The sequence below is a fragment of the Triturus cristatus genome, chromosome 10 (assembly GCF_964204655.1).
Source record: "Triturus cristatus chromosome 10, aTriCri1.1, whole genome shotgun sequence".
Classification (NCBI taxonomy): Eukaryota; Metazoa; Chordata; class Amphibia; order Caudata; family Salamandridae; genus Triturus; species Triturus cristatus.
The window spans coordinates 332,287,297-332,307,288 of NC_140593.1; the positions used below are offsets into that span (position 1 = coordinate 332,287,297).

The 19,992-nt window shown below is 41.3% G+C and overlaps 1 protein-coding gene across 1 annotated transcript in view; it reads right to left on the bottom strand.

The window, feature by feature from the left end:
- Nucleotides 1–9,450: 9,450 nt before the first annotated feature.
- The window catches only part of NPY (neuropeptide Y), a 74,335-nt gene continuing 63,793 nt past the window's right edge, over nucleotides 9,451–19,992 (bottom strand). Inside the window, exon 4 of the mRNA XM_085631538.1 lies at nucleotides 9,451–12,639. Coding sequence (XP_085487664.1) covers nucleotides 12,615–12,639 — 25 coding nt within the window. The 3' untranslated portion in view covers nucleotides 9,451–12,614. The remainder of the gene's footprint in view (nucleotides 12,640–19,992) is intronic.

Here is a 19,992-nt window from a genome sequence, read left to right on the forward strand (position 1 = left end):
CAGGTCATCGAGTTTGTTAAATCAGGGTGGCCTAGAGAGCGTATTCTTCCTCAAAATCTACAACCATTTTGGAAAATTGAGTCGGAGATTTCTTTGGAAGGTGGAATTCTACTTCGTGGTGACAAACTCATCCCTCCACAAAAGCTTAGGAGGGGTATTATCACAAATGCCCATGAAGGGCACTTAGGGTCCACGCTCACTAGGAGACGTATTAGGGAATGTTACTGGTGGCCCTCTATGGACAGTGATATCAGTGAGTCAGTCAAGATGTGCCTTGTTTGCCAGTCAGCTGATAAAGGTCTAAAGGTAGTCACACCGACTCTGTTTCCCATTGAATGTCCTACCGGACTTTGGTTGAAAGTGGGTTTGGATGTCATGGGACCTCTTGATATATTACCTGGTGGGTGTCGCTTTGTTCTTGTCGATTATGCTTCAAAATGGCCAGAGATTAAACTCGTAAAGGAAGCCTCCACCTATAATATTACTGGTTTCCTTAAGGAAGTTTTCATGCGTGAAGGGTTTCCCCTAGGAGATTGTAACAGATAATGGTACGCAGTTCACCAGCCTAAATTTTAGGAATTTTTTACAATCTTGTTGCATCAAACCCATAAAATGTTCACTTTATCATCCACAGTCCAATGGTCTCGTGGAGCGGATGAACAGAGTGGAGGGGGATTGCATTAAATGGGCCAAATCTCGTAATTGTGATATTATTAATTCTCTTGAAAGCGTGTTATGGTTCTATAGAACAACTCCCCATTCCTCGACAAAAGTCCCTCCCTTTGAACTTTTAAGAGGAAGAAGAGCAAATACAAATTTTAAACCTGCTTGGATGAACAGGTGGATCAAGGCTGTACCTGATATAGAGTCTCTTATGGAGTTAGTAAAAGAAAATGTTTTGTGTGCTCAACACAAACAAAAGTCATTCTTTGATAAAAAGAAAAGTGCGAAAGTTGTCCAAGTTGGGGTTGGAGACGTGGTACGCATAAAATCTCCTCTTTATGTTAAGAAGGGCCACAACACGTTTGGTCCTCCCATCTCTATCATTAAGGTGGGTAGGAATGCTATCCAAGTTGAAGGGGGAAATGGTGGAATGTGTGCAGAATTGTAAAAGCAAAAAATTTTTCTTCTTGTTCTTCATCAACTTCTTGTGGTCCTTTGTCCAGTGGATCTTCTGAACCTTTATGTAGGAAAAGTGGTAGGACAATTATTACTCCCAAAAGATACAGGTAGTGAAAACCCTATTTATTATGGAAAAGCCGATTTATTATTTATCTGCAAGTCTAAGTACAGTTTTCTTTTTTATATGTTTATTTTCTCTTGTAACTTTTATTGTTTTCGTTTGTTTTTTATTAGTTTGTTTTTAGTAAGAAAGGAGGATTTGTGGTATCCTTTATCTATTTTATGCGTGTTGCTGCTTTAAGATGTTCTGTTCTAAGGTTAGTGACATCGTTTAGAATGTCCAAGTGTTGCTGGGTTGCTTGGGAGTTGGATTCTGTTGGGTTCAAACGATGGACTGGGGCGGTTGGAGAATGAAGAAGATGCTGCCTTGATGTTATTCCGCTGGGTAGCTATTTTCTACAATTAAACGCTTGACGAATCTTCAGTCTGACTTCGCGTTATTTACTACAGAATCCTGTGCCACAGTTTTGGTTGATAACCATTCAAACTGCCCTGAAGCAGGGATGGTTGGGGAATATAACCACAGAAGTGGTCATTAGCTTCCAGGACGTGTTTTGCAGAAAGGGTTTTCCCAAGGAAATTATGTAGAATAATTAGGTCGAGCTCATGTTTGGAAAAAATTGAAAGGTTTTTGAGGAGTTGTGGCGGTATGCATCTATGTGTGGCGCTTTATCATCCTGAGGCCAGTCACCAGGTTGAGCATTTCAACAGGGTTCTGAAGGAATCTCTACAGTTGACATGTCCGGTATCTGTTGATGGAAACCCTTTAATGGCTATGTTCTTTTTATACAGTTACACCCTATCTGGTTACTGGTGAGTCCCCATACGAAACTGTTGAGAGGGTGCCAACCAGCTACTAATTCAGTGCCTTGGTGGTTAATTCATAGACAGAAAGAAGAAAAACACATGAGCGAGAATGATGAAATGAGGAAAAAAGTGGAGTTGTACCAGATGAGGGGGTCATATGACTAATAGTACTAAGGAAAGTAAAATCAGCCATCTTTCTGTTATGGTTGGACAGTATATAATGTTCATAAGACTGGGCTTGGTAAACATATGGGTGCCCTTTGGTCTGATCCTCTGACTGTATTGGAAGTCACACAGTATGCTGTGATAAGATGAGAAGGTATGAAATCTATATAGGATACCAGTATTTCATAATACTGTCAACAAGAGTGGTATTGATGGAGGTATAACTGAAGATGATGAAGGTAATGGGTTTTTCCATACGGTAGGAATTGTAGGTGATACTGATGCTAGTGTTAATTTTCTGTGTGGCTTCCTTAATAATTCTGGTTTTGCAAAATCCAGTGGGGGCAGCCAACAAGCATGCTCTTGCCCTTGGGAGTAATGTGGGGGAGTTCAAACGCAAGTTCTCTTGTAGATGGTGGATTAAGATAAACTTCTAGATGTCATTATGTATGAAATCACTTTGACTTTATGTAAAATGAATTACTGTTGTTTCTGTTGTGATTACTTTGTGTGATTCCTGTGAAGGGAAGGTGTGTACCATGGCTTCAGAGGGGTTTGAATAAGAGTGTAATGGTGTGGGAGTGTGAAGGATTTGTGCCGACAGCTGCCTGTGGGCTGTGTTAAAGGTGGACACTGGATGGGTCACTCCTTTTTTTGTTACCTTATTGCTGTTCCACTTTGCCACTAAAGGCCTTATATGAGCATACAATTTCTGGTCTAGTTCGCGCGTTTTGTCTGCTACCATAAACTTGCTTACATTTAAGGTCTGAACTAAGAAAGTAGTTAATCGACACTTTTAAATGTACACGTAAGTGTGGGTGTAAAGTTACTACTGTCTGGGATTCACAGAAATTCCCAGGACTTAACACAGGTTTTAATGCAGATTCCTAGGATGCTCATGTGACATTCTCCTTCGGGATTTAATTCACACTATGCAGAGTTTTCTATAGTGAAGAACTCTGCATAGGGACAATGGGACCACCCATGCGCAAACACGCTTTTTGTTGAAAGTATTTTTCGCCATGGAGAAAATGCTTTCTTTACACCCCACCAAACATGTGGGTGATGTATTCCCCTTCGCACCCTGGAAAGGAAATTTACACCAGCGCTGTGCTGGAGTAAAATCCAACCCTTTGTAGGCTGCAGAGGGGATTAAAAGGAGTTTGTGAATGCCAACAAATGTAGTTGTGTGTGTGCGTTCCCATACTTAAAACAATCAATACGCCTTGGACTACACATATTCCCAACTCTTGAGTGAGATTTATAGGTGGGAGAACTCCACATTCTTGGAGGAGATGTCCAAATATGTAAATAGGTTTTTACCTACCAGGTGTAAAAAAAAAGATTCATTTGGTCATAGGTTTAGGACCAAATTTAGTGTGTGGGGGTTTCACTACTATACAAAATAAACATATTAGATTAAGCTTATATTTTCTATATTCAGAATACCATCAGTGGCAGTTTTTTCAGTGGTGACCATCGATATTTTACTCATAGTTTGTTGTGTGTAGGCTCACTCAGCCTAAAACCTTCTGCTAAACCCTGAGACTAATTATGTAGTATGTGATGAGCAATATGGGTTGTAAAACATTTTTGAAAGAGATTCCATTTCTTTTCAAAGTAGACCAAGTAACTAAATACTAATCTCTGACTTGCAAAAAATCCATAACAACATCATAATTTACATTTATACAGCACACGGCTACCTCCAACAGAGGTGTCCCGGCGCTAGCAGGCGATACAGCAGACAGGGAAGGGGGGAGGAACTAAGGTAGGCCAAAAAGCCAGGTTTTCAGAGCTTTCCTAAACATAAGTTCTGACTCAGCCTTCCGTAGGTGGTCAGGCATAGAGTTCCAGAGAGAAGCAGTTCTCACTGAAAAAGCGCGGCCACCAATCCTGGCTTTTGTGAAGCGAGGAATCTGGAGCAATTCCTGGTGATTAGTTCTCAAAGCCCTGGTCTGGTGGTATTTCTGGAGACTCTGCTTCAAATATCCTGGGCCAATGTCTCTAATTGCTCTATAAGCAAAGGACAGCGCCTTGAACTCTATCCTCCTTTTGACAGGCAGCCAATGGAGGCTACGCAGATGGTGGAGATGTGGTGGCGGAGCAGCACGTTTCTAATGAGTCTAGCCGCAGCGTTTTGAATAGTTTGCAGTTTTCTAATCAAATAAGCTGGGAGACCCAAGTACAGGCTGGTGGCATAGTCAAGCTGTGAGGTAACTAGTGCGTGGACCAGAGTTTTCCTGCAATCCATAGGCAGGAGACGACTAAATCTCCACAAGGCTTTCAGTTTCCAAAAACAAGATAAGGAAACTTGGCGTATCTGGGCCTTGCCGGAGAGGTTGAGTCAAATTTAAACCCAAGATTCCTAGCTCAATCAACTGGGATAGGTGGAGGATTTAGCTCAGACGGCCACTTGAGTTTGGATCATGGAGGAAAAGGTTGATTGAAGAACAATACCTCCTTTTTATCAGTATTTATTTTCAAACAGCTGTCCGTCATCTAAGTTGAGATGTTGATCAGACAGTGCTTAAAATTGTCGAACGCTGCCTCGGCATGTTCGCTAACAGAGAACACCAGCTGAGTATCAACAGTATACGAGACAACTTTCACACCTCATTGCTCGACTAAAGAAGCAAGGGGGGTGAGATAAACATTAAAAAGAGTAGGGCTCAAAGCCGGACCCTGGAGAACTCCGTTCACAAGTGGTCTAGAAGAAGAGACATGGGGGAGGAGAAATACTTGCTGAGACCGGCCCTCAAGAAAAGTGCGGAACCAGGCTAGAGTGTTTCCCGGATCCCCCAGGTGCTCAAGTCTCTCCAACAGAATCCAGTGAGATACCGTGTCGAATGCTGTGGACAGGTCCAGCAGCACAAGGATTGCACAACTACCCTGGTCTAAAGTTTCACGTATTGTTTCCGCCTCTTCCAGCAGAGCTGTCTCTGTGCTATACCATGATCTAAAGCCAGATTGGGAGTCATGGAGATAGTTGTTAGACTCCAGGAATTCAGAAAGTTGCTTCTGAACTTCCTTTTCAAGAATTTTGGCAGGTGCTGGCAGGAGAGAGATAGGCCTAAAATGCTTGAGTTCTGCTGGGTCCGTATCCACTTTCTTGAGGATCGGCAGGACATATGCAAAAGACACACATTTTCCACTTCATGCAGTGTTAGACCTGGCATCTTTGGCATGGTTTCCCCTGTCTTTTGGCCTCTGCCTCCAGTATTTTTGCTGTGTGCTGGATTTCGTTCTGCTGGTCTAGATGCTTTGGGCACTTTGCCACTGCTGATCATTGCCAAAGTGCAATGCTCCCTAAGTAAATTGTGCATATGAATTGGTGTTTCCATGATTGGCTTGTTTGATTTACTACTAAGTCCCTAGTACAGTGCACTATGTGTGCCCAGGACCTTTAAGTCAACTACTGCTAGTGGGCCTGCAGAACGAATTGTGCCACCCACACATGCAGCCTTTCAAAGGGGTCTCACACAGTCTCTACTGCTTTGTCGACCTGGCAAGTACAACCATTTGCCAGGCCCTAACCTTCCCTTTTATTAAATGTGAGTTACCTCTAAGGTAGGTCCAAAGTACCCGCTGGCAGGGTGCAGTCTATGTGAAAGGTAGGACATGTACTGGTGTGGGTGACATGTCCTGATAGTGAAATACAGTATATTTACATTTTTCACAATGTAAAGGTTATCGGTCTCATAGGATAGATTGTGAGTTTATTTATAACATCTTATAAGTATAGCTTCCAATTGGGACAAGGTAGAAGGATGGAGTTTAGTATGACTGAACTCAGAATTTAAAAATTCTTCTTTTAGTACAGATGATATCTAAATTGTGTGTTTGAAAATACCACTTTTAGAAAGTAAGTGTTTTCTTGCTTAGCCATCCTATGTGCCTCTTGTGGGTTGTGGATTGACTGTCTGGCTTTTGAGTGACAGGGGCTGGGGATGTGCATTCTCTTCAGACAGCCACGGGGGTGGGGTTGAGGTGTGTCCTGCCTTTTCTGGATAAGTCAGGGCTAGGCTGCATAGATCTGGGCTGCATTTAGAGTAGTGGGAGGAGAGTTCCTTGCACCTGAACAGGCCTGGTCTGCCTTGGCCAATGCTGTCTCTACCTCCTGCCAGGAAGCTAGGCAAGAGCGGACAGAACTGGTTTGGACTGAGCACAGAGAGAACAAAGGAAAATGTGGTATAAACATTGGGGAAAGGTCCCCAGGATTTTAGAACTCGCTTGGATCAAGGAACCTGCCAAGAAGAAGTGCGGGGGAAGCTGTGAGGAGAGACTACCACTTTGCTGTATGCTTTGCTGTGTTGGCCTGCAGTAGCTGCTTTTGTATTGGGCAGAGAAAGGACTGGACTGACATTTCTGTAATTTTTTCTGCTGAGTGTCTCAAAGGGCTTGAAGTAGATCCTGCTCCCTGTCCAAGAAGTCTCAGGCACAGCAAAGGCTTCACCTTCCTCTGGGTACCGCCTCCGGGACCGGGCGTTCCAGTTGCCACAGAGAGAAACCGCAGCCGTCACTGACACTGCATCTGTGATCTGAACATACTGCAGAGGGCACTGCCGCACTTCGCACCGTAACCCTGGTCCAACCAATGACAGCGAACACCGCCACTGAGCTGCTGCTTGCACCGCAACATGTGGGCACCGCAAACCGCACCATCACAGTTCACTCCGCCACCCTGGTTTCACTGACTATGATGCCACAAGCATACATCATCGCCACTGGCTGCACTGTGGTTTGGGGGTGCTGCTTGTAAGTCACATGACGCACCACGCACCACCCTGTCCCACACTGCTGTCTGGGCCCAAGACGCCAGCCCCCATCAACCAGTACCGCCGCCTGCACTGTGACTTGTCAGCGCCACAACGAGCACCGCCCCCACTTTGCACCGCTGCCCGGTCTCATCTATGCCGCTGGATGACCGTCACCGAGCCGCAGCCTGCACCATGACCTGAGGGCACCGCAAGCCACACCGCTTCACTACACACCACAACTGCGACCGGCCCACACCGACACGGTCAGCTGTAACCAAAAGGTACTGTTTACAAGTCTTCTGACACCGACGCAGGTCCACACCGATGTGGTTGACCAAAACTGTTGAATTTGTTGTATTCAGCACCGCGGTAGCCCCGGATGGAGCTACCAACTTCAAGGAACTGCATTTTTGAGGTTCTTCTTGCAAAGTGCATATTTTGATTATTGTATGTTGGATTTTTGTAATTTTGGCCTTGTTTGGTTTAGATAAAGAAGACCTATTTTTCTAAATGGGTGTGGTGTCCATTTGTAGTGTTTCCACTGTGTTACTGTATGTGTGCATAAATGCTTTACACATTGCCTCTGAGATAAGCCTGTTTGCTTGTGCCAAGCTACAAAGGGGGTGAGCAAGGGTTGTTTAAGGGAGTAACTCTGACTAAAGGCAAGGGTTTCTACTTGGACAAAGGTGCAAACCATTGCCAACTAGAGACCACCATTTCTAACACAGAGCTACAAAATTTAAAGCAACAAGATTACTAACAGTCCGATTTTATCACAGCCAGAAGCAAAAACAAACAAAAATGTCAGCCTACTGTTGGTGCATTGTTTCGCAATCAGGCAGAAATGGCTAAGTAGGGTCCTAAAAATAGTCACTCATATTAATACATGAATAATCTCCACAGAACTCCATTCCAATGTAAATTGGTCTCATGCTTATTCCTTGTGGACCTGAAAGGATTTTACTCTTCGGTCGGATGACACAGTAGTCATGATACACAGTATTACTGTGCATTTTTGTTTGAGACATCCTTGGGTCATCATTCAAAAAGAAACTTCAAGTGTGTGACTCCAATCGATAACACCTGAAACTAAGTAGTTGACTGCGTCACTTTTTAGATGCAGCGCTGACGCAAAATGAATTACTGAAGTTACTAAGCCACGCAAAGCAAATGTAAAATCAACACAGTGCATAGAGCTGCCTTGTGTTACTATGCATTGAGGTGATGTTCCATGGGTGGAGCATGGGTGTTCCTGTGCATCCACTCGTGGATTTTGTACTGCAAATCCAGGCTAGTAAGTAAACCTGCGTTTGCGCCAAAATGGTGTGCCTACCTGAGAGAGGCGTAACAAGAAAAAATATCTTCATTTCTCTTCCTTACTTCATCGTTCCATGTGTACTGCACTCTACAACATACATAAAAAGAGCAATATGGCTCTAACTATTGTTTTTGAGCAGGAAGGTAATTCTTCCTCCACAAAAACAATCTTGCCCATGGCTCAAGGGAACCTCTGTTGGTGCTAGGCTTACACAAGTGGTCAGCGCCAGGAAAAAGAAGTAGTGCACCATATCTTAGTAGATATTGAACATTTTGCTGTCTCCCTTTCACACAACACAGTGCAGAAAGTTGCCTTGCAAGGCGTTAGTAAATCTTCCCCTTTATGGTGCAGATGAAGAGGTAGTCCTACATTAAAATTGTGCGTGGCAAATACAAAATAATTGCTTCTGGTCAGAGGAAAATGCACACAATTTAAATAAGAAAATGTATAAGGCTCCATTCACAAATATAAATTCAGTCATAAACTTAGGGTTATTACCAAATTTACATTTTATACCAGAAAGAAATCCACATAGGGGTTCCTCACAAGCACAAAAGCATCAACTACTGCGAATTTTCACAGTAGTATACACAACTCAAGCGGGAGGTAATTGGTATGTCAAGCCATGGTTTGCCTTGAAAGTTTGAGAGCACTCACTCATGTATGTTTGTGGGTATTTCCAAACTCTGATGAGACCTTCTAACACCTTGTAAATGGTAAAAGATTTACAGTGGCCAAGGCCTGGAGTAACTCCCCTTCCAGGATGGAAAGGTGAAGTTCTAGACTTGCTGGGGGAGTAGGCGAATGTATTTCTCCAGGGTGGGATGTTTTTCCGATGGAGAAAAAAGCACATTTGCACAGACAGCCTGACTGGCCTTTAGTGAAGTTCTCTGTTATGGAGGGCTATGCAAGGGACCAATCGCATTCTTTACAAAAGGTCACTTGACATTTCAGCGTTCTCGGCGTACCTTTGGATTTGTTTGTGAATGCAAAAAAGTAGTATATCTGCACCGCATGTGGGTATATTTCTGTGGGTGCAGATTCACTCTTTTTGTGGAGAACAAGGATCATTATGTGCAAGCAATCTCAGTTCACAATACAAGCACAAAGAGATGAATAATAGTCTCTCCAGTTGAATATTTCTGGCAATACTTCACTTTTAGGATTCCATGCATTAGACTTCAGTGAAAAAACAGACCTGCAAGTGTACACTCTCCAGGAAGCACAGATAGTTTAATGATAATACCACGTTAAACTTTCAAAACTTGCTTCAACTGGTTGTTGCAGTAATAAAAGTTATAGCAACGAAGTGATATGTTCATACTAGGTCACGAAAATTCATCTTTAATGCTGTTTTTTATATTCATCTTTTTATTGAGTAGAATAAACACATTTACACATAAAGTTAGTCATTTATTGTATCTTCAGCTTTTTGATTCATGTTTCTGCCGAAGTTTTAACACTGGATCCAGAGATTTCAATTCACTGATGAAAGTCAACTGTATAACATTCAACACATTTGCACGAATACAAATGTCTCTTTAGCAGCTAATGCAGGGTTTTCAGTTTGGGATACCTGAAGAATAGGATGGACCGCATGGAGGAGTCCCTGTAAAATTAAAAAGTCGTTTTTCGAGGAGTACCTAGTGGACAAAAAATGACCAGCTGAATCCTCCTTAATGCGAATCAGATTGTGACGTGAGCCAGGCTATTCATAACTACCACTGAAGAACCATTTTGTTTTCTCACCAAATGGCAATCTGTTGGAATGTGGCAAAAATGAGATCCAGCCAATTATTTCTCCCTTCACCAAATGCAAACATAATATACGTCTTTAGCTCCTATTTCCAAGTTACTTTGCCGAATATGATGTACCTTAACCAAGATCTTCATGGGACATTGAGAAGACTGTATGCACATTGATTATTTGACAGAGGGAATTTAACAACTGCAGTAATTAATGGTGGCTGTTTCACAGAAGGACAACAGATTTCATTGTGGTTTAACTGGAAGAAATACCTCTCACCGCAGAAGCAGAAAACCATGCCTGTTAACCAGCCCTAGAACTATGATACAAGAGCTTGTGAGAAAGTGGTGCTGTTCTTTGTTGTTTCATTTGTCTTCCTAGAATATGTAATCAATAGGTTTTTGATTGCTTGTCCATGCTGACACACAATGTACTGCTAACTAAGGCTTATCTACTCTCACTGTAAAATACTGTGTTTTGTTCTTGGCACTGATTACACCTGCTTCATTTACATACTGTACCTGTGGAGACTAAAGATCTGAAGATTGGCAGCAAACTTTTACACGTGTTGCACCCCAAGAATTCAGAGACATTCACAACTTCTCCAGATTCAGCAAAGAACTGAGGATATAGCTCTCTTCTACCCCATTTAACCAAATTTGTACATCTCCGTAATTACAATGCCACAGGGTAGCTTGAGGTTTTGTGGAACGATTTGCCTTACAAATTTCCCATATACATTATTAACTGATACCAATCCGATGAACGAGGCCCATTTAGCTGCCAACTCTAACACTCCAGATGCATCATTTAGAGTTTAACACATGGACCCAAAGGTTCTGCTGACAGTGCTGTATTTTAAGTAGCTCCCAATCTGGAGCCTGTGTTGTCACTCCTTTGGCACCAGGTCAAACATGGATCAAATTTGATGTGCTCCAGAATGAGATAAAGGAGAATTGCAGATGGGTCCTCATCACTCTTTGAGTTAACCAAGAGTGACATCATACAATATTCTTTACAATCTTGGCTCATTCTTGTTATGATCCTCCTGCCTTATTTTTATATTGTGGTGACACCATCAACAATCAAAATAATCGTAGGTCGTTAAAGTGTAGCAGGATGGGGAAGGAATTTCTATGTGGCATTCTTCGATCACAGAAACAAGGAAGATTCAGTAGAAAAAATGACCTCCTGAATAGTTCAGTTGAAAGGAGTTTCTTGGATTGGGTGAGGGCCTGGTTTAGAGCTTGACAGAAGGGTTAGTCTGTCACAACGGTGACGGATATCCAGTACACCGAAATATCAATCTGGAGCAACCCGTCTGCCAAGATCAAAATCAGTTCCAGAGTTTGGAACACTCTGGACCCCAACCTGAGCACAGAACCAGAGTTTAGGACAACGCTCAGAGAGGGTTCACCATGTTTCTGCCAATTGTGGGGATGCTGAGTAATGAAAGGTAAGGTCAAGGATGCTGGTCATAGATTTCTTATTGGTTATGGAAGGGGGAGCAGCTTTTGTAAGGATGCTAGTTTTTGTTCCAGTAGGTCTTATGGAAAATTCAAACCCCCGTGAACCTCTATCACTGTGTTCTCCTATCTTTCCTAACTAACTCTTGCAGGGTACGAACTCCCCAAACCACTAGTTCCTTATTCTCTTCTCACCATGGTTTCCTTCCCATTAACCTACCTCAGGACATTGGCATGATTTAGTTGTTATCAACAATATTAATACAATGAAATTTAAGAAAACCAATACCAGTGCACTTCTCAAAATATCAGCTTCAGAAATTGTTAATATATAATTAGTGTTATTTGGATATTTTCATCAATAGGTTTTACACGTTAATGTTTGCAATGTTCTAGAAACTACGCTTTAAATACATTTCTTCATCTTGTCATTGTTGTCTGTGCTTGCTTGACTGGTTGTGACAAACGTCCATGGAGAAAGCGGTGATGAGTGTAGCATGGCAGGAATGTAGAAGAGTAAACAAAATAAAAACATTGAATTTAAACTACAGCATTTTCTAAACAAAAATGGAGGCACGTTTGTTGAGTAATTATAAACAGCACTGCCAAAAAAGACATTAAAAGGAATGCAATGCTACTACATTAAATGTAATATTAATATTTTGCTGATCAGAGTGTTTCTGAGAAACACAATTATGGTTTAAACTAAGTGTGAAATAAGTACTTTACAGGATTTCATTTCTTGAGTGATGCATCATAGCTTGAACATCATTGATAGTCAAACATAATTAACCGGATATAAATAAATATTGTGATCTGCATATACTAGATGAACCAAGTAATGAACCATGTACGAAAAATATCATTTCATGAAATGATAATTGTACATGCTATTAGAGGGCTGGTGCGACAGGGGAGATGGGGTGCATTTGAAACTCAAAGCTCAAAAATAAAGTAACAATAACTGCTAATTTGTGTTACTCTGTAACAATTTTGAATGCTCAAATAATTTATTTAAATTCATTTATGTACAATTTGACGAAGAGAAAAAGCTCAACAGAATTCAATGTAATGCCTGCATGCTCTGGCTCTATTTGGAGGTGTGAAGAAATCTGCTTGAAATGTGGTTTTAAAAATAGGGGAATACTGGTGTTGTGCTTCGATTTCCATCACCACATGGAAAGTTCTCCAAACCTAGAACAAAGGAAGAAAACACCGTTAATCATATTTCCTTTTAATATGGTTTATATCCTGCACACATAATAGTTGCAATTTTAACTGCAGATTCGATAGATGAAGCTCACGTTTTATTACAAAATGCTAACCGGGTGAATTTGAGTTTTGCTAGCATTTTCCTCCGGCTGCCAGTGTGGCAACATTGGCATATACTGAGCTCTCCGCCATGGCAATGAAGTCCCCTCCACCTAAGAGGCATTCTCTGCCAATTTAGTGGTGAAGGTTCCAGAGGTGGATTTTGAAACGTTTGCCTACACCCGTGGACGTGGAGGTGTTCCACAGCAGATTATGGGTGCTACATTTACAATTTAATGACAACAAAACATATTTTCTGTGTTAATGTTTCATAGAGTTAACTCTGCAGACACAGCGATAGACCAGTCACCCTTGATTGATCATTCGCTACACCACCATTTATACTAGTTAGAGCTGCACTGTGGAGAACCCGAGAGCAGGGACACATGTGTCCTATTGGTTAGTGGGGTGTCTGACAGACGAAAGGTTCAGCCACCAGAGGTGAAGAATCAGTGTTGCCACCTTCCTCATGCACAGACCCTACGTTTCTCTTTGATCTGCAATATACTTTTTTTTGTAAACAGCATCACTTCTCTTATGGTCCATCATACTTTAACTTAGACAAAGTTGCTGGGTTTCATGACAAGGGCTGGCCAGGTAAGCAAAGGTCTTTTGAACTGAAATGTTTAGTTTTTTCTCTCTGACGGAGCAAAACATTTTTTTTAACAAAGAGGTTAATCTTCAAATGGCATGATTATATCCAGAGTGTGGTTTTTATCAGTCTCTTTAGAGCAGTGGTTCCCTACTTTTTGACTTCTGAGGATCCCAACAGAGTCACTACTGGAAGCCAGGGACCCCCAAGCAATTTGTACGATTTAGATGTCAAGCATTAAAACAGTAATTTGCAAACAAAAACCACAAACAAGTACACACCTAACAAATACTCAAATTACTGAAGATTTTATTATTTTATATTGAAAAAATATGCAAATGGGGGCTCCCACCCCAAGAAAAGTTGGGAACAAATGATGCATTCTGAAACACATTTGTCAATATATATTCAATTGTATTAAAACATAGTAAATGATGTCCTTATTGTGCACCAGGATACGACAGTCTTTGTTGGGGCTCTCCAAAGATTTCCTCACTATCACCCTTCAACAGTGACTCTCATCTCGCCATAGCCCCTCTGTCACATGTATTTCATTTGTTTTATAGCACCTCAATAGGGTGTCAGAGCACTTTACATCACATACATACATACATACATACAGAGACAATGAATTATACGCATGTAAATCAGTGTAAAGAAAATGTTGCATAAGGTAAAGGAGACTACAAGGTGTAAGAATCACATACTGGTAAGCATTTTGTAAGAGTGCGTAGTCTGGAGAAGCACAAACTCAGAATTCAAAACACAACAGTGGTTAGTGTTGACTTTGACAATAAGAATTTATTTCTACCCAAACAAACCTTTTATTTTAGCAACATCAGTATATTGAAAGACTGGGAAAAAACATACCTTACTAACTTGTACCATGCAGTTTGCATGCAGCTCTTTAATGGCAGTTCATAGCTCACTGTGCTAGATTATGATTGTAATTTATGAACTATACAGCAACAAAAGAATATCTGTGACAAAAGTAGTAGCCCAATGAGCTATGCACATAAAATGTTCTTCTTTAAAATGCATGGTACACAATCTTTGCAGCAGGCATATTAACCATTTGCACTACCATAGATGAGTCAAAGTTGCCACTAGACTAAACTCCCATCTCAATCTAACATGTGAGTTGAAAGAGCTTATATTGATGGATTCCAAGGCTAAATGAAGTACAATGTCTGCGGAACTTAGTATCAAAGATGTTAGCTGAAGGAATACTTTTGTAAAGTGACCTTCAATTAACAAAGATTATTCTACACAAAATAAAAGATATAGTTCTGTCTGGACTAGGAAGAGTCCAAACTCTGGAAGCAAAAATAACACGGTAATCATGTAACAGACTAAACATTAATTGAAATGCTTTGGTCTGGGTTTCATGACAGAAGTAGTGGCATCAATACTGAATGAGAAGGACATGGACTGTGGTTAGATGGGAGACAAGAGGGCCCATGAAGGAGAATCCAAATGCAAATAGGGGATGCAGAACAGAGAGCAATATGATGACTAAACGAGACTTAAAGATGGCACAAGAGAAAAAACTTGAGAAACTTTCAATGGAGGTGCAAAGTCACTATTAGTACCCTATTATAGACAATAAGTCAGATTAAAAACTGACAAATAATGTAATCAGTTTCATTACCTATAAAGAAAAATAACAGGGCTAACACTAATGACTAGAGAATTATAAATATATGTCAAGGCCACGAAATATTTGTTATGGACGGTGGTGTATAACTATGCTGCATATTACTGAGATAGGAGGCTCAGGTGATCCATCCATGGATTGAAAGCTTAAGGTTACACCCAGTGAAAAAGGAGGAACTTTGTATTTTCAAAAAGGGAAGTGATAAGGCTGTAGGGACACTGGGAAAGAGAAAATGATCTTCGATATTTGGTTAGTAACAGTGGTAGACTGAAGAAAGAACCGGATGACCAGGTATGAAGCCACTTAAATTTTATTTCAAGTTTCCTTTAACAATGTACCCATGTAGGATTCAAATTAACATACAAAAAATACCCAAACAGGCGGAGGATCGGGTCCAAGATGGCGGATTGACACCGCCGGAGTGGTGAGCACTGAAACGGGTCCAGGCGGATACCAAACAAAATGATCTGAAAACCGTGATCTTGAAAACGGCAACGCGATTGGAAAACGGCAACGCAATACTGGAGTGACTGCTTTTCTGTTTTTCTGCTTTTCTGCTTTTTTTCATATGCCAAAAGACTTACGTGAACTGCAGGAACAGAGGGGCGCGTTGAATGTTGCAGCTACGGCTGATCGGTGATCGCATCCTGAGTCAGCTACGGGCTGCTAGCGCTAAGAATACCGCGAAGAATACCGCAGCCTCAACAAGTCAGGAACCTTCGCGCGGCTGGCCGAGTTGGCTGAGTCTGACGAGGTGGACGAGACTGACGGTACTCAATTGGTTTGGCCTGCGTTCCCCCGCAGCACCGGCAACAGCACAGCCAGAGGAGACGAGCGGCAGCGGGAGCAGCAGCACGATGGCTCCAAAACCTCCTACGCGCACGACCCACACAACAGCTGCTAGCGGGAGAGCGACGACCCCCCTGCTACTCTCAATCGCAGCCACAAACGAACTTACAACAAGTAAGAAAATTTCATGTGTTAAGAACGCAACGGATGTAGCCTTAGATGCAGAACAATTGCATTTAGGTAAACTTGGGGAGAAATACCCGACTCAAAAGAAAAATTATGCAGCTGATTGTGCTGCTGCTGATAACACAGTTGATAACCTATTAGTAATTGAGGGCACTCAAGTGAGAACAGAGGAGTTTGAGAATTCTAGTGCCGCAGCACAGATCGATGATACCTTAAACAATGCAACTATGCTATTTACAACAGACACTACTGAGTTGGCTGGCGCAGAGGAAGAGTTAACTAGTCTGTCTAAAACTCTAACCAAAGAAGATAATGAACCGGTAGAACTGGTGAATAAATTGACTAGTTTTGATATTGATGCTGATACTAGTATGAGCACCCCTCACTTTGAAATAACTAATACAACCAGCATGCCTGCAGATAAAGGGAGCACTGAGGGCGTGGGAGAAAGTGAGGGCGCTGAAAATACTGACAATACCGACATCGCAGAGACAGATGAAGAATATGTGGATCTCAACGATGTAGGTAGTAGCACGATGTTAAAAGCGACCAAAGACAAAAATAAAACACTTACCACAAAGAAATTAAAGGGCAAAAATAAGAATAAAGCTACTAAAATTACAAGCAAATCCAAACCAAATGTTATGAAAATGATTGCGGAGAACAGCCCAATTAGACAATGGGTACAGGCTAAGGGCGGTGTTAAATCTATGGCAATGAGATTATCTGGTAACAGCCCCAACGATCAAAACATTATCTCCAAAGACCTAAACCAGATCACTGTACCACTCAGCCCTACCCAGACCAATATTCCTAATGTAGCAAAGGCGACAAAAGCAAAGACCGATAGTTTTGATAAATCTGGCCTGAATAAGGAATCGGCAGAGTCTTTGGGGTCTTTGGGGTCTTTGGGGGAAAGTCTATTGGATCAGCCACACCCTTCAGTACCTTCAGTACCCTCGGTGCCTAACACGATACTTACGGAAGACAACTCCGCTTCTTTGTCAGAGAGCTGCAACAGTAGCATTAACAAGAATAACAGTAGTGGTAGCAGTGGCAGTATAACCCAAGACCTAACTCATGACTTGCCTGACACTCTAATTGGGCCTACAGATGAGGCATTAATTACTCCGACAGAAGAGAACATACAAGAATTACACACGGAAAATGTCGCTTCTTCCTTATCTAACGGGCCAACAGAATGGGATCCACAAGGGGAGGTGTCTGCTTCTTTTCAGACAATCTTACAACTCCTACATGAACAAAAACAAGAAGCTAAAGAACATTATCAGCAAATGAGGGAGGATAATAACAGAACTCAAACCTCTTTGCAAGAGATGGCGAGCAAATTGGGGTCAGTATCTCAAGATATAGAGGAACTACAGCAAAGAGTGGTAGTGACAGAGGAGAAATCACAGCGCTCTGAAATAGAAGTGAATAAACATGCCTCTCAATTAATTCAGATGCAAAATAAACTGGAAGATTTAGAAAATAGACAGAGAAGACAGAATCTCCGTGTTTTTGGTATTGCTGAAGGAGCGGAGGGGGCGGACCCAAGAGCATATGTTACCCAACTATTTCAAAAGGCATTTCCCGACCTTTCAGATTGGGACTGGGACTCTCAGATACAACGGGCTCATCGCTTACCCCTATTTCAAAAAGATAAGAGTGGTAAATTTCCACGGCCGGTTTTGATTTATATAGGCAACTATCTGCTTCGACAAGCTATTTCTCTAAAAGCACGGCCTAACACTCCAGTCACCATTGACTCTACTATCTTTTTTGTGAGATCTGATTTAAGCAAACTCACGTTAGAAAGACGATGGAAACTGAAGCAATTCATTGATCCAATTAAAGAACTTGGATATCAAGCTTATTTGCAGGAACCTGCTAAGTTGAAAGTGATTAAAAACGGCCGACCTTATTTCTTTGGGGAAGTAAATGAGGTTGAAAATGCTATTGCCTCCTGGCGACAGGGGAAATGATTAAGCTAACAACTATGATAGTGTCTAAGGCTAATGCTAATGCTCAGTGCATACGCTTTTAGTTGATTTTTCAGTTATATCTTGGTTAGTTTTAAAAGTTTATATGGTAACTGAGCGATTGCTCCTATGAACATTGGGTAGCACATTGGGTAGCACAGGTTTCTTCCTCTTTCTTTTTGTGTTGCTGTTGTTTTCATATGATTAGTGTTGAAAGCCTGGACCCTAACAGTGTTTTATCCGCTCACCGACTGCCAAGGGAACGGCAGTCAACCGAAATGGGGGGACCAGAGGGGAGCTACTGGGTGGGAAACGGGGGAGGGGAAAAAATAAAAAAATGCATCATGAGTACAAATATATCTATGTTCTTTTGGCTAAGAGAAGCTTATATGGTTTGCAAGAATGCTATGGTTTTTTTTTGGGTAGAAGCTCTGTCAGAATTTATAATAACAATATCAATTAAATGTATCAACTAAAACTTCTAGTTTGGAATGTGGCTGGGCTTAACAATCGGAATAAGAGGAGACTAGTATATGAGGAACTTAGGATGCATAACCCACAGATGGTAGTTATAACTGAGACTCATATTGCATATAAGGATAGACAGTTATTGAATCAGTTAGGCTATGATCTTTTGGTCTGTACAGACTTCAATGCTTCAATTCGAGGGGTGGCCATACTGAAGCATAAACAGCTTAAAATAGAAGTCAACAAAAAAATGACGGATAAAGCGGGCAGGTGGGCCATGGTACAAGTGACTTTGGAAGGCCTCCAATATATAATTTGTGGGGTTTATGCTTCAAATCAGGATGAACCGAGAATAATTGATCAGGTCAATATGGAATTACTTACTTGGGAAGGGGAACGTATAGTGTTGGGTGATTTTAATTGTGTTATGGATTATAATATGGACACAACCAGAAAGGGTGCGTTGCAAAGGATGCGTAAGACGAGGGCTGCCATCTTAGATTTGGCTAATATACATGCAATCAAGGATGCCTGGAGATATCTTCACCCACACTTAGCAGGGTATACTTACTATTCATCCGCCCATAAGCTCTGCTCGCGTATCGATATGGTTTTTGCCTCTAACTCTATACTGTCAACTAGTAAAATGTCAATATGCCCTAGGGTGACATCGGATCATAACCCGATTTCATTCATAATAGAAATTGAAACGGACAGACATCCACCTAGACCCTTCTCTTTTCCCCGGTATCTTTTTTCTGATGCTAAGTTTGTGAGTTTGCTGAAAGGACATATAAAAGATTTTATCGATATCAATGGGTCCACTACATCTCCTCTGATGGTATGGGATGCTTGTAAGGCCAGTATCCGTGGGTTTACACAACAGTTCGTTTGGCAGCAAAATAAAATCAATAGGGTTCATAATAAAAAATTACTAGATGATATATCTAATATCGAAGAGAGGCTATCTAAGATGCTAGTTAATTCCGCCACTACAAGGGCTAAAGAAATCGAAGATTTAAATGCAAAATTGATGGAATCAAGATTAGTTTTGAAAAATATTTTTAGGGAGAAAAGCATTTCTAAATTAGCTAAATATAGGCTAAATCAATATGAAAGTGGGGAGAGGATAGGAAAAATTTTGGCATATAAAGTGGCGGAGGATCGAGCCCAAACGTTGATCAAGGAAATAAAAGGTGACGATGGACAATTATATCAAGATTCTAAATCAATTTTATATCAGTTTGCCACATACTATCAAGAGTTATATACGCCTGAAACAATTCCAATAGGAGATAATATAAAAGTATATCTGACAGAAAATGCTGTACAGAATATAAAGGATGAGCAAGCCGATCACTTGGAGGCAGATATAACAGCTGATGAAATACAGGCAGCTATCAATTCCCTAGCACTGGGAAAAGCTGCAGGCGAAGATTCAATCCCCATAGAACTTTATAAAAAATGCATGGAAGAATTAATTCCTCTTATGATTATGGTTATCAAAGCTATTGGTAAAGGTGAACAAGCTCCAAAGTCCTGGAATCGCACTCAAATTATAT